This window comes from Ischnura elegans, chromosome 4 (assembly GCF_921293095.1).
Source record: "Ischnura elegans chromosome 4, ioIscEleg1.1, whole genome shotgun sequence".
In the NCBI taxonomy this organism is placed as follows: domain Eukaryota; kingdom Metazoa; phylum Arthropoda; class Insecta; order Odonata; family Coenagrionidae; genus Ischnura; species Ischnura elegans.
In genome coordinates, this window is record NC_060249.1 from 111,413,902 (window position 1) to 111,430,315 (window position 16,414).

Genomic DNA, 16,414 nt, shown 5'->3' on the forward strand with positions numbered 1-16,414 from the left:
AGTTTGAAAGCAACAGATTAATTCCCATTGTGATAACTCCGGTTCAAATTATTGAGTGAAATAAATAGGTCTTGAATAAATGGAAATAAGTTCCCAACTAGAATACTGGAGGAGGAAAAGTGGAGGTTTCTGCATTACCATTAAATATGACAAAATTACTTTTTGGTTTCACTGTTTCTTGAAGATAGACCCAGAATCAGAACCTATGACAAAAAAACAGATCCAAAAATTTACGAAAATACCAATTAATTAACTTTACAGCAACTGAAAATGAAGGCTTTAGGATAACTCTCGGTAAAATAGGTTTTCTACCAACCCATTTTTAATAAAATAATCAATGTGAGTCAAGGAGGGACAGAGGTATTACTGTACGAGAAACAATGACTAGAATTAAATTCAACTTTAACTCCATCACATTACTTAACCTTTTCCCTACTGTACACGTATATATACATGTGGACGTTTCCTGACCCGGGAGACGACGGGCGTATATTTACGTGTGAGATTTTCCCGGCCAGGAGATCGAAAGCCGTATATATACGTTTTCTAGCTCCCCCCCTTTTAGGACGGTCGTGGGTTTACGACGTCTTTGTCTCGGGACCCAACGCTTCGGGGTTTAGGATTAACCCTCGGAATCTGGGAGCAGGTACCCGGACCCTTCGTCTTTTAGAACCCCTCTCAGCGGTACGGGACAGCGGTCATTCAATTGTTTATGCAGTCAATTTTCGAAATAAATATTTGTTCATTTCTCAAGAAATATACACTAAGAATTGAATTATTTGTCTTTTGAGCAGCGTATACAATTTTTAAACGAAATTCTACGACAAATATTAACTTATATCTCGAGTTATGTATAAACATCAACATGGTAATTGTTGCTGCATTAAATTCGTTAATAATGGCCTTAGAATTTCGTTTAAAATTTGACAATACTCAGATAAAAATGAGGAATTCAATTCAAATTCTGCAATTTACGTGCAAGCAACAATTATCCATTTGCTAAATACATATAAGCAATACATAAGTTGACCGCGAACCAATGCCGCAGGTATGGTCGTAAACCCGGAAAGGAGGGAGCACAACTACTCTCGAGTCCGAGATAATGCGAAGTCCCTGCGTGGAGGGGTCGAAAAAGGTACAGCGAGACCCTTCTTAATGAATGCCCTCCAAAAATGCTCCGTACCACGAGAAAGAAGAGTCTCTTGGGGCTCAGTACTGCAGTCATGCTAAGACGAAAACTCCGCCGTCTCGAAAGGGTTAAAATGAGCCAAGCCAGGCAAAATATACATCGCATACACACAGTGCACACATAAAGACCTCTATACAAGCAACACCTATTCAACAAAATTTTAGGGTGGCTTATCCCTTTCTGAAGTCATGGCCCAGCCCCAGACCCTTCCAATTGATACGCTAAAAAATTTCCCATAACGAACATTACTAGTTACAAAAACTTTGTACAAAAAGTCTGCCATAGGACTAGAGATGTATCGGTTCCAGTACCCGGTTCTCAGTACTGCCGGTTCTTGGCTGTGGAACCAGTATCAAGAAACAGTTGCATAAAGTCAGTACTTTCGAACGGGAATTTTTAATATCAAACCTGTAGAAAGACCAGTGGCTGCCTGATGTAATGTGACATATTGGTCAATCATGCATTCTTTAACAACATGTTATTTAAACTTTTTTGCTTGGCAAATAAAATTATGAAGACAATCTTAAGTATTTTTCTACAAAGCTTTCCTGCTAATTTACATCTATAGTAAAATTATTTTCATTCACTTCTTGCAGTTGTTCATTTCAATTTGCCATTAATTCAGATAATAAGAGTTCAACCTTGGAACCGAGAACCAATGGGGGGGAACAGAGAATCAAAAAAATTTAAGAACCTCATCCTTACCTAGGACACAAAACAGGACAACTGCTAAATATTTTAAATATTTTTGCTAATAAAGCATAGTATGTTGCGTTAAGGTATTTTTCAGTCAATATTGAGGTAATTAGCAAGGAGTAAAGCTGGAGTGGAGGGCACCACATCTTAATAGCTTCAAGGTTTACAGCTGTGGCCCCTTGATGGTATGCAACATCATTCAATGATGTGTCTGACATGGGACATTCACAGAGTGTTCCCCTCCATTATTGTAAGGTTGGTGGTATACCACGACAAATGAAAAAGTGCAAAATTTCCAGTGCCCTCACGCGAGAGCAGAGAAATTAGCCTGAATTAGAAAAAGTTTCATGCCTGCATACATTCAATATTATTGGAAGCTCTAGCCTATAGTAATAATGCATACAAAATGTTGTATCAATAGCCATTTTACATCGAAAAAGTGAATAAATAAACAGAAATAACATTATAAACATATTTTAGCATGACAACACATCTAAAACTCCATTTTTTTGCAATGCTGGACCTATCAAGCCTCAGGTTAGATATACCTACACCACTAAGTATTCATGTACCACTGAAACCTAGGCCTTACAGCATACAGTGCATTGTCATCCCTTTAGTCAGCTGAAACTTGGCATGTCACCATGGTCCCAGCCGCATACAGCCCTCCACCATAACTTTCAGGGCTTGCCATCATTGTCACCCCTCTGCAGGTCAGAAAACATGAGCTGTGTGAGCCCCTCACCAAAAAATGGGTTACGGGCACTGAACTTCAAGGCTAATTACTTGGCTCCTCGGCCACGAGGGCACTGGAAGTTTTGCATTTGCGCATCAGGGTCCACTACCAGCCTACCAAATTTGACCAAAATCAGTGTAGGACACTTCTTGAATGTTCCCTGCGAGGTCTGGTACGTGCAGACAAATGTTTTAGAATAGATAATCAGCAATAATTTTAAACATTGTTTGTTGAGATGATGAAATACTAAACTCTGATATTTACTTACAGCAGGAGCCTCTTCAATGATTTTCTGGTGCCTCCTCTGGACACTGCAATCTCGCTCAAAGAGATAAACATAATTCCCATGCATGTCACCAAATACTTGTACTTCAACATGCCTGGGTCTTTCGATGTACTTCTCTATCAGCATAGCATCATCTCCAAAAGACTTGATGGCTTCTCTTTTTGCTGAATCCAGCTGGGATTCAAATTCTTTTGGTGTCATTACTATTCTCATGCCCTGAAAATAGACCATAGAGCCAAAATAAGCTAAAAGAACTTTTTAAAAACGTTCCTCAAACCTTCTATAGTTCAAATAAATTAAGGAAGGTAGTAAAATTATCTATTGTATTATTTGTATGTAATTATTTTAGACATACCAAACAAATTTGTATCAGTACTTGCAATAATTGACATTATGTATCAACTAGATCACAACTCTTTAAAATGCCAGGATATAGATTACAATGGAGAAATTGGAAGCTAGTCTCCAAATGTCAAATGAAGAGAGAGATTTACTGAACTGAATGCTAAAAATTTATAGTGATATGTAAATTATAATATAAGCTGTGGGCCACATTACTATGGTCGGGAGCAATTCTCCCATCTACAGACTTGCATTAAAAGTCTATGAAATGTGTCACCAGAAGAGGACTCGGAACGCCGTAGGCAAGAAAAATTAACTGCTTGAACAATATTTTCCAAAAATCCACTTTTGAGTTGCCACTGAATTTATCATTGGAGTAGCGAATTGAATGTCTTTAAATCATAAGATAAAAGTGTGGACCAATTCTGAAATGGAGTCTTTGAGAATAGTTAATTAACAATTTTTAAACTTATAAATACATATACATATTACCATTAGGAAAGAGCATTTGATGAATTTTTAACACATTCACTGTCTTAGCTTTATAATAAGCCACACATCATAACTCTACGACAACTTAGTAGTGAAACAGAAGGAATTATTTGATTCACGGCACGGTTTTCAGGCAAAAATGAGAAAAAATTTAAATTTGCATAAAATAACACACAGATTTTATCATCAAAATCTGAGACCCTAAGAGAGACACACTAGTTGAATAGAGAAGGGAGGACGAACAAGTATTTGCAGTCACTGTTTGAGATATTAATTGCAATAATGTCAAAGCGACATCATCTGTATTTGTGTGTCATTATTGTGTATCATCGACAAGCAGATGAGCTTCTATTTATGTTGATACACATATTATATGTTTAACTATTACTAAAAACCATATCAAGGACCAATCAAGTATGTATTTACATTTTATTACCCGTGATAACTCTTTCTTCTATTAGAATGGGTAATTAAAGTTTAGCTCTGTACTTATATGTTACAATGAATAAATATGATTAAAAAAATAAGTCAGGACTTCAAATAAATGATTTACAAAATACCTGGGTGCATGCTTGCTTACACTTAAGTCTTAAACATATGTTGCAGCAACTTACTTTTCCACCTCCACCTCGGATAGCTTTTATCATGACAGGATAACCAATCCTATCTGCTTCTCCCTTCAGTTTTTCAAAGGATTGATCCTCCCCATGGTATCCTTGGATTATTGGTACACCAGCTTCTGACATAATAGCCTTTGATGTACTGAAAATGATGATGAAAGGTAAGAGATGATGAAAGGTAAGAGACCATCTGCCCCTTCCACTATGACCTATCTCAATAACTGAAAGGAGAACATTCCAATTCAAAGGGCCTGGGAGAAAATATGGTTAAATAGGCCCCAAGACTAATACCACCATGCTGAGAATAAAAAAATATGGTTTTCCACCAACTTTTTCCATCCTTGTGGTGGTCACGTGAACAGTCAGGGGCCAATTGAAGATTCATCATCATCATCATCATTAGTCAACAATCCTAAGATTGGTTTAAAGAAGCTCTCCATTCCTCTTTGCTAACCGCTAACCTTTTCATAGTGACGTATTTCTTTTCTTTTACATCCTTTATAACCTGTCCTGTGTAACTCATTCGGGTCTGTCCTTTGCCCTTCTTCCCTTCCACCTGTCCTTCAACAATTGTCTTCATCAGGCCATCATGCCTCAGAATCAAGCTATGGATATTGACACCCAAAGCCATCTCCTTGATTTCATTGATGGTTTTTTTGAAGCAAACATAAAAAATTATGAGACGAAGAGCACACCCTCACCCAAATAATATAGAATTGGATGGATGAGGCAGATACTTTGTGGAGATCCATTATGGGATATGAAGTGAAACACTTTCCGCTTTCCACATAAAAATGTATTAAACTATAGTCGACATGAGCCTTGATAATGCTGCAGTGCAGCAACTCATGTCGACTGTAGTTTAATAAATTTTATGTGGGAAGTATCAAGTGTTTCACTTCATATCTCAAATAACATAGAGTAGAAGCTCAGAAAATGCATTTAAGCCAGTAAGAATTTACCAAATATTATTAATTTTTTGAACATCCAAAAGTATCACAAGAAAACGAAATGTGCCACGGCAGGAATAACACTTCGCATTTTAGTACCATGATTTTTTTTCTGTACACTAAGAAGAATAAGTGATGGAAACAGGGTAGGAGATGAAGATGTGATTAAAATCCTGCCACTCACTAATCAAACAAGGGAACTTATAACTGAAGGAGGAAGGCTGAGAAAAGTTATTGCTTACATGAGGGAGAGATTAAAATACGAATGGTAGCTAAGTTGATTTACTTTATAACATAAATAAAAAGACATAAGTACTGGATGTCTACAGGGCAAGGACTTGACTTGGAAAAATGCTCGGTCAACATTAGGAAACACAGAAAGCAGGTAATCCATTTGTAAATATCTATAGCTACACGATGCATAAAGTGAGTTCATATTTTGCTACATGACAGTAGGTATATGTGAACACTTTCCACAGAACAGAAGAGAACTTGTAGAACTACATGAACCACATTAAAACAGGTGGGCACTAAAAGGCATCTTTTCTTGCATTCACAGACATTAAGCGTTCAATGGTGAATTTCTGCACTTTTTCTCTAAGGTATGCATTCACCCATTCACTAGTACATACATATTAAAGCAGAAGGCAACCATGCCTGAATTAATTAACTGAAAAAATGCAATTATAATAGACGTGGGATTTTTTACATCTAGGTATTTTTCTAATGTACATGTTAATATTAGAGCAAATTAGGGACCTCAACATCAGTAACATGGCTTTGACAACTTCAACACTAACAGACAGCTAGACAAAATGCAGGCAGGTAACCCACTACAATGTAAAATGATGGTAATGCATTCATTTATCACAAAATGATCAACAGGTGGCAATATGATTAGAATGAGTAATGAAACATATATGCATGGGCAATACACAAACTACCGATGACATTGGATTTTCCCAATTTTGTAAGATTCATGACCAAGCAATTTAAACCAACATTGTAGACCCCAGCTGCAAATATACACGATCACATTATTGTTAGAGCCTTCAGTTATTTCTAAGCCTTACCAAGCCAAAAAATCATTTAAAAATTTAAGGCATTAGCTCATGAGATGGTGATAAAAAATTTTGCACATTCATCAAAACGAAAATAAATTATTAACTACAGCGAAATTGGACTAGATTTAAATAGCAGCACCACATGGAACAGCAATGAGTTTAAGAATAATAAATAAAATTAATAAGTTAGACCATAAAGACTAAGAATGATATATGCAGGTTAATTTTTCAAAAGAAATTTCTCAAAAAGTAAATCATTGCAGTTATTATTCGGTAAATTATAAACGTTTAATATTACTATATTATCAAAAACGTCCAATGTAAATGCTAAATAAACACTACAAGCAATAACAGAGTCCAGAGCAGATGATTTCCAGAAAATTATGATAGGAACTATAACTTAAAAATACAGCCATGGCTCTCAACATTTTCCTCTCACCTTTTAATGCCCATTGCCTCGATAGCTGATGCCGGAGGTCCCACAAATATTATGCCAGACTGTTGGCAAAGCCGAGCAAATTCCATGTTTTCTGACAAAAATCCATAGCCAGGGTGTATCGCCTCAGCACCAGATTTACACGCCACTTCAATTACTTTTTCTTGTTTTAGATAGCTGTCACGCGAAGAGGCAGTTCCAATACGGTAAGACTCATCTGCCATAGCTACATGCATGGAGTTAACATCGGCATCACTATACACGGCAACTGTTTGAATGCCAAGCTTCTTCGCAGTCCTCATAACCCTACAAGCTATCTCCCCTCTGTTAGCTATAAGCACTTTATTAATCGGTTTTATGCCATGAGAGGAGTATCGAGCACCAAGCCGAGGATTCCAGGTGCCCCAACATCTGAGGAAAATAAAATAAAGCTAAAATCAGCATGAGAAATACTTCAAAGAAACCACAACATACGAGCTCAAGAGAATTCTCACCTATTGGCGATGTATTTCCGAAGAAATAACGCCATATTCACTTGATTGTTTAGCCAACGAGTATTCTATGTCACATATATAACATTCATTAACACTTTATCAAATGACAGAAGTCTTCTCAGTTAATTAATAACCAGAACAGCCATACGGTAACGCGGGCCCAGTTTTCCCTGCACAGCTATCACCACCCCCATACACTTGGCGTGAATTTAGCCCAAATATCTCAACGCATAGCAAACAACTTCGCTCAGTTTAGCCTATACTTCAGGATAAAACCCGCGGAAATTGAATGCATTTCGCTAAACGAAACAATGGTCGGAAAATGAATTGAAGACGCGGCCCTTATCGCCGGAAAGCGAATGTGTTAAATTCTTAAATAATTTGAACGACTTAGAAGATTGAAGTAGTACTTATTGAGGAGTGTATTTATTATTCAGTGATTTGTTTAATTGATAAAACATCTCTTGTGGAAAAACAAAATTTTTTGTCCTATAAGGCCGTTTAAGCAGTAACCATTAGGTATCATTCTTCTGAAGCACTATATTTCATTTTAGACATTAGTTTTTATTTCCGTACTTTCAATGCTAGCCTTCATTATTAAGGACACAACTATATGGGCATCCATTTGAAACAAGAGGGTAATTTCCTTCACCAAAGAAAACGAAAGACATTGATTGCGATTCCTTACCCACCATTATTGTATCCATAATATACAAATTATTTGGTTTTAGAAATCCCAGTTTAGACGAATGTTAATGGTCAATTTTAACCTCATTTGAAAAAGGCCAGATTGGCGCCCATGCGATGCCACTCCACGTGACGTCACAGAGGCCTAGATTCTATACGAGTAGATAGGATTTTTACATCATCTGGGATTACCAATGCGTGCATGAGGCACAGAGCTCAGGGAAACATTTCTTGATAATCACCTATTAAAATTGCCTATGCTCGGAAAGTTTCCTTCGTTTGATACGGTATTAATAATCCTTATTTAAGCCAAGCGCTACCTGCTAGCAGGTACTCTACGCTACAGCCATGCTAGGCCGCAAGCAGCCTGCATCGTGGTGGCGTTCATAGCCTCGCACCCAAGTGGCCTCACACAGGAGCAGCCAGACGTCACACGGGCTTTTCCCAGCATTCATACTTAGCCGTCGCGTTTTTGCGCGCTTGAATATTTTCACTTTTCATTTAATCGCGAAAAATAGATATCGTCATTTAAATTTATAAAAAGCGTGAAATATGTACTTCAGAAGTAATTATCTTTCGATTTACGCAATAAAAAAATAATTGGAAACCACCCTATTCGAATAAGGAATTACAAGTTTTTCCAGGCAAATCGTAGGATAAAAATATTCTCTCATTAAATTCATATTAATATACATTTTTAAATAATTATTTTTCTAGTAGGAAGAGCAATCCTAATTACATTGCTGCACATGCTAGATTTAAGCCACCAAATGATGCCAATGCTACAATGCCATTGAAAAAGGAAAAAATTGAAATTCGTAGAAAGACTGAAATTCAAAGACTATCATCTACGCTAAGAGTCATCTAGAGATACTTAATTTTCTCCGTTCAATATGATACGTTCCAAACTCCAATTAAAAGTTAAAAGGTGGAACTGAAATTTTTTCCGTCAGGGTATTTCATTTCATTAGTACGGTTCATCTCTAGCCGCAGAATTGGAACGGAAGCAATTAAAATTTGAAAAAAAATTCCCAATGAAGCCCAGTACGGGGATGGAAATCCCTTCTGCTAATGAAAAGGTATCCAGACCAGCCGTTATCACGATTCGCACGACGGCAAAGAGCAATTAGGTCGCGGTGAAAATAAATTTGTACACCGCAGACACCAAAGATTTCCAAATGATTAGAGGGATAACTCTTTCCATAAACTCCCGAGGTATACGAAAAAATGAATGCCCACAGTCATTGCTGTACTATATGATTTTACTCATTGATTGCATTGATTCCCTAAAAAATGTAAGCAATGGCCAGTGCCTGATTGAAAGAATGGAACATAGAAAGTCGTATTAAGCGCTGATATATTTAAAGTCTTGTATTCATGGAAATCATGCTTTGGCCTCAATGACCAAATATCACCATCTGATTTACCAAAATTTCTCACCTAGCTTTTTCAGTATTTATCCAGGCATCCAGTGAGTTAAAACTGCAGTACAACACATGAGAAATAAATAAATTGATGCAGCTAACAATTAAATTTCACCATCACAATTTCCAGCAGCCTTCACCATGTACTGCATCATCATTCCAACAAATAACAAACATCAAAATGTTATCCGTTCGACACAAGAGAAAAAATAAGAATAACTGCTGGGAAATTGAAGAAATGAAAGGAATGATGAAACAAACGAAATTGTGGTTTTCGTAATTTCAAAAATGATAAATATTCCATTTGAATTAGAGAGATGAAGCTCCTGTACAAATATATTTTGTAAGGATTTATTCAAATGATTGACATGACTCCGTTGGTTAAAATGATATATTCTTCCATCAGCGTTAAATTTTTGTATGCATAATTATGTGACTAGTAATTCAAGCACGTATTCATTCTGAATCGGTATTTTGGGATTTTTTTCTACGTCTAAAATGAGTGTTTTGAGTGTTTTAGAATGAATAATACTCATTTTTGTGCAAAGTGTACTTAAAAAAATAACCGTCGATTTTTTTCGATTAATCGGTCTTTCGGTTCAAATCTAGATTTTTGTTGAAAATTCGAGCTTTTCATTTCGATAAAAAATCGATTGCTCGAAAAATCGATTTTGACCGCACTTCTCCATCACTAACTGCTATCTCATCCAAGGCCACAATCATCATGAACTTCTCCGTCAACGACGTCTTTGAGAGGATCGCCGCCGAGGCTTCCCGTCTCGCCTATTACAACAAACGGTCTATATCGCTTCCGCAAGGTCCAAACCACGAATATTGAAAAAGAGGAGCCTCAAGACGGCCTCTAAATTTGTTACAACTCACAGCGCATTACATGAGTTTACAAAAGTCACCACTCGCGTCGCTGACGGACAAAGTAATCAAAGTGAACAACGTAAAATTACATAAAACAATAAAAACGAGTAAGAACCAAAATTTATACATGATGATGTGATCTTACAAATTCATGGCTTTTCATTGCTATTCCTCGCAATATCAGGCGTTAAATTGGATCGCATTGCACTCATCACCGCGCCGCGGACATTTTTGAAAACCGATTAAAATGCGACCGAAGTGGCAACAGAAATCAGCCTTTTATGGGATGGAATTGGGCCTCCTCTATGCAGTACCCTTGGTTCATACCAGTGGCGCAGCGAAGGGGGGGTTTTTGGGGAATAACCCCCCACCATAGCTCAGAGAATTTTTTAAGTTTAATCCATTTTACTTAATTGGATTGATATTACTAATAGAATAGTGTAAGGTTTAATAAAATGTCCCTCAGAAAGCCGTAAAACTCACCATTTATCTTAAAATTCCGTAATTTATTTATCTCGCACCTACCGCCTATCCTAGTGGGTATTCCATACCCCTACACAACACCGTATTAGTTGCACCTAAATCCCCCCCCCAGTCTTAATTAATTCCTAGCTGTGCCCCTGGTCCAGACTGCAGAGAGATTGCTCCTCCTCGGTGACCTCGTCAAAAGCACGCAGTATCCGAGGGAACCAAGGCCGTCACTAAGCACACCAAGTAAATCGCTTGGTAGCCATTTCCCCCCCCCCCCCTTATCCACCCCAGAGATGAAGGGACGTATAGCATGTAGTGACGTTAATTAATGCCCGGAATACCGAGCGAATAAAAAAATAAGGCGACATAGAAGACGCGATCCAAAACTGGGATTAGTGGAAGCGACGACGCTCCGCTCCATCCAGCGGACCCCTTCAGATTCAGGAGGAAAGAAAGAGGAGAAGGGAGGATACATCATTTTTTTATTTTTACCGTTTTCCATACACCTACCTCCATTGCGGTGGGCGGGTGGCTGTTTACGTATGTCCCATCCCAGTGGGCCACCGCTAATGCTGATCTTCATTAGGATCATCGCACCGAATCCGTTTTAAGGAATCACAAAAGCCGCGATCCTAATGAGTTCCGCATTTGTGCGGCACAATCTGGTCGTTTCTGGTGAAACATCCAGGTCGGGTGTATTCCTACTCTGAGCGGGGGGAGAACTCTCGAAGTAAAACGTGGAAAATGAAAAAAATAAATAAAAGAGAGAAATGCGCAAGGCGGCCACGGGATGGTGCCGCGTGACACAGTCGTTAAAATGTTACGCCGTCTCTTTATGTGGGTATGAAAGGAAAGCTATTAGCATGACGTCCTTCCGAACGCGGAGAACTTCCGAGTTCCAAATAAGGCATACAAAAGCATCGTTGTGAGTTCCAAAAAAACAGTCATGGCGCTTCCAAATGTGGCTGGTAAAATTCTGGGATTTCAATTCAAGTTCAGTCTTCTAATTCATTTCATCTCATGCGCATGCATTGAGATAGTTACCATACCCCGAAAGAATGCGAACAGTCAGAGGATGGACAAAATGTGCCAGCACGTCTGAAGTGTGCTTTTGAATCCTATAGTTTCAGCAAAATAATCTTTTTCCAAGTGAATGGACGTTTGAAACATTAATCAAGGAAAACAAGCGTTTATTACAACTCTCTAATTACACTCTTATTAAAACTAATATAGGGGTTTGGTATTATTATAATTTCAATGACAGCTAATATGCTATGTTTTACTTATTTTGGTGATGGAATAAAACTTTAATTAATTTCTCCATCTTTGTTTTTCCCCCGCAGTCTTCATAATATCGTTCATCATCACCAGTTGTGGGAAATACCGCACAGAGTGGTACCTATTGCCCCAACTGGTGTACAGAATTGCCATCGCACTCTAGACAATACCAAGTAGTTTAAGTGTTTTGTAAAATAGGTTTACCACTCAAATTAAGCTTAATATTCCAAATATGAATCAAAGAATTAGTGGGAAATCGAATTTACTTCAAAAAAGTATACTCGTCTCTTTCGCTGAAGCTTTCAATTGTAAGATATGTTATGAAAATGCCAAAGTGTACCCTATTACCCCGCTCTCCCCTAATTCATTATTCATTGTGCGACTTAATGAGCTTGGGGTGTCCTCCACCTCCGTAATCAACCTATTCTCTTGTGGTGAACCGAGTTACAGAAATTACCTCGAACCCTTCTGCCTCTTGTTTCTGCCTCTGGTACAGAAAGTTACTGGTGTGATTTTCTGGGACCGTGAAAATGATGCCATGAATTATTATATTCTTTGTCTCACATTTATTTTCCCCATCATTTGGTGAATCGATTGAAAAATGAATTCGGGGTGATTCTTGAGCAACTATTTCCTTTGGCGTGAACATTATAATTTATTTTAAAGAAATTGAACTACTGCTTGAGTGTAGGCACATTAGATTGTCGATCTGTTTATAAACATTTAATGCTTCTGCCAACCTTGGTATAGCCCTGGGAACAATATGCAAAATTAAAAAATATTTGAATTGCCTTCTTCTGATTTCAATCCGTGAAATATATCCAGTACTGGAAGAGCCCGCGATCACCTTGGTGGAAGAAGGTGGTGTTGGCTGTGTAATCAGGCTCCGCGGGAGGGGCGATGATATCAGGCTCTGGCGGAGGAGCGGTGTTATCAGGCTCTGGAGGAGGGGCGATAATATCAGGCTGTGGCGGAGGGCCTGGTGATAACTTTTCAAAACGAATTAACTGCATGCGCCGTGAAGGTGGAGGATGAACAACCAATAAATTCCAGGGCGAAGAGTCGGAGGACGAAGTGTCAGAAGAAAACGATTTCGCTGTAAGGGTCATCATAAATTTTGGGCGATTTATCTGGTTTTCATAAGTATAATTTTTTATTCTTGTCCTTCCTCCTTTGGGCACCTAAACAGGGCCTGGCAAGACCCTGTGAAAGGTAAAAAAATATAAACAGCGTAATAATTAAAACTTACGGGCAGACGAGCCCCCATGACTTTTAAGGAGACGAATTTCCCAAAACATGAGTAGTATTTCACTTATTAGCATTCGTAATATTGAAGTCAAATCCATGAAGTGATATGAATTTGTATTTTTCGGTGTACATCATGCGAAGATGACGATTTATTTTCACACCATTCCTTAAAATTTTTTCTTAATATGAACACAGTCAACTTTGCAAACCAACACTAATTAACTCACCTTTTCTTCCTTAAGTTTATATTCAGTTAGGTGGGTAGCCCTAAATGAGATAAAAAATACTCGCGCCCTGTGTCGATTCGGTTTAACCTAATTAAAAGAACCACTCTTAGAGGAGAATACTTTAGCAACCACCGAAAATATACGAGTAGTCTCATAATGGCTCGTGAAATTTTCCTACTTTCTATCGTAAAGTCTATCGTAGTCATCGGTATTATCTAATTAGTACTTGCAGTAGCAACCCATGTTTATGGCGGGAACCTTTGTTCTTCTTGACTCCTTAGATTACCGGGCAACGTTTTTTGTATTCCGCTTGAACCTTTCTTGCTCCTAGGATTGTTTTTTCTCTGCTCGAATGCCTATGCGTCTTATCTCCTTCAGTTACTTTTTCAAAGTATTGTTACCTTAGTGACGGTAGCCATGAGTCGTCCATTGTACGTACGTACGCTACGGAAAATTCTGGGAATAAATAATACCTATTAATGCATTTATAATTTACAAATAAATAGACGATTGGATTAAAATAATTTTTAAAATAAATTTGCTTTATAACAATCAATTTTATTTTATTTATTAACTAACTAATAAAATATTTTCATTTAATTATGTATGTATGTATTTACAGGGTTTTTAATTAAAGTTTTGTGAACAATATACGTCATAATTCATTTTTTTTAGATTTTTTTTCATAATGCGTAACAAAAGAGGATGCAAATTCTAAGATCATCTAAGAAGTGAATCTCATTTTATTAAAAAAAATCCATGAGCGATCACTTTGTCAAATGTGTATAAATGTAACGGCTAATTTTCTATTTTGCACGGCACAAGGAATGATATTTCGAAGCACTTGGAGATGAAACACCCATTAACACAAAAGATATTTAAATACTGCTGCATCTTCCTCCAAAATGCGGAAATTTTTAGTAATAACAACTTATGGAGACGAAGAAAAGAAACTAGCATTAGCAGAAGGATGTCTATATATGCTATTTTTTATAATCATTCCTTCAGATTTAAGGCCTGTACATCACAAGATGTCAAAATGGTTTTGCATCGCGCGTTCATCATGTACATGATACGCCGTTCAAACAGCTGCTGATTTGTTGCCCGCAGATGTTGAAAATATTGTTATTAAAATATATTTTTATTTCTACATTACACTGTGCGTGTTCAAATGCTGAAAGAATTTTGTGAAACTGCGGAAGTCGAACACAACATAGGTCCGTTGTTCTATTCCTGGTCCAGGTTTTTCTTTCATGGCAATAGCTGTGAATATCACCGCTGTTCGTGCGAGAGGCTCGAAATGAAGCAAAGTGAAGGGATTATGGTGGCATCAATCGGTGAAGTGTCAATTCGTTCACTTTGAAGATATTGGGAGGGTCGAAAAGCAAGGGATGATGTCTCAATTGATGTATTTGAAAACAGTCCGTAAACGTAGTTAAGCGTTTTCGGCTTAAATTTCGGAACCACAATATTGGTAAAATCTAGCTATATCTTCTGTCGTAAAGTATAACTATTTCTTCGCTCGTTCAGCATTGACAATTCTTATTGAGCAAGGTTTCGACTGTTAAGACTTTGATAGTGGCATAGGAGTCGAAAACTTAACCGGTCATAAATTATAAGTGTGGAATGTTCAAAGCGTTACAAAGCGTTTCCGTTTATAATGTGTTTCTTAGAAAGGTTCGTAACAGGCTTATGAACCACAACAAAGATAGTAAAATTTTAGTTAAATAGACCAAATTTTTTCGGTTCATACCGTATCCTCGCCCACTCGTTTTTCCTCTGCCGTCTCCTTCTTCCTTATTTACACCCTTTTTAGTGTGTATCTGCTACTTGGGCACTTTTCTCAGTCGTCTCTCGAGCAATATTTTTCTTCGTTAAAAGTTGTTTAAATTATGTTATTATTAATTATGTGGAAATTAATTTTGATGCTAATAATACTACTAAAGAACGATATTACCTGAGGTTCTTTCTTGAGTTTATTACTCTCAACGATAAAACTTGAATAACTTATAGGCATTCAGGGCTGCACATTGGAAACAGAACTGATTCAAATGTCAAATTTTAAAGCAATATGTCAATTAATTTTTCAAAGAAAACATGTGCTCCAGATATGGATGCACGCATTCGATATCACCCCATTTATTGTAAGGTGAAACATTAAAAAAATATTTAGGCAGTGGCGTCAAATTCATGAGGCCTGAAGGGGCTAGAGCCCCCTCAAAAATTCGTTATGTGTGTGAGGAAAGAATGTGTCAGGCTTGTTGACTTTCCCCGGAGTGTCCAGATATCGAGATTCAAGTGATCAGGGCTCTAATGTTGATCATATGGCTCTTCTAAAATACTTAAAAAACTTAAAAATCACTAATTTTAAACTTTCCTGGGGCAAGATCCCCGGTTTGGGCCCCCCTAATTTATTTTGTAAGCCGGCATCCCTGTATTTAGGTTTTTCTTCTGATGCTACTACCTTTAGCATAGATGAGTTATTTCCCCATGAGTGATTCGGTAAAAAATGTGGCTAATCACCAACATTGTCTTCCAAATGGCTTTTCAGCTAGTAACATAGACATATTTTGATACCTGTTCACCTAAATAATCGGTACTCTGATTCCAGATCGACCAACTTTATTTATTAATAACTTTTTTTAAATGTTGAAATTTAAAATAGAGGACAGTTTTATCAACAATCTAAGTACTAATGATTTTGTAAAGATTGGGGATCCATTCTAGCTCTCCAAGTCTGGTGGTAACCTAGGAAATATTTCAGATTCGTGTGGCGTACCACTGCGACGCATTCTTATTTAAAACTTACAAAATTTTCTCCGTAGAGTTTACTATATAAAATCCAATTTTAATACACGATTTTACCGTTTCTTCACATCCAGAGAACTATTTTGAAACTAG

At 37.4% G+C, this 16,414-nt stretch overlaps 1 protein-coding gene across 1 annotated transcript in view; it reads right to left on the reverse strand.

Moving 5' to 3' along the window:
• The window catches only part of LOC124157891 (methylcrotonoyl-CoA carboxylase subunit alpha, mitochondrial), a 39,721-nt gene extending 32,227 nt beyond the window's left edge, over positions 1 to 7,494 (reverse strand). Inside the window, exons 1-4 of the mRNA XM_046532957.1 lie at positions 7,306 to 7,494; positions 6,815 to 7,222; positions 4,356 to 4,503; positions 2,890 to 3,123 (exon numbers count right to left, since the gene is read on the reverse strand). Coding sequence (XP_046388913.1) covers positions 2,890 to 3,123; positions 4,356 to 4,503; positions 6,815 to 7,222; positions 7,306 to 7,340 — 825 coding nt within the window. The 5' untranslated portion in view covers positions 7,341 to 7,494. The remainder of the gene's footprint in view (positions 1 to 2,889; positions 3,124 to 4,355; positions 4,504 to 6,814; positions 7,223 to 7,305) is intronic.
• Between the last annotated feature and the right edge of the window lie 8,920 nt (positions 7,495 to 16,414).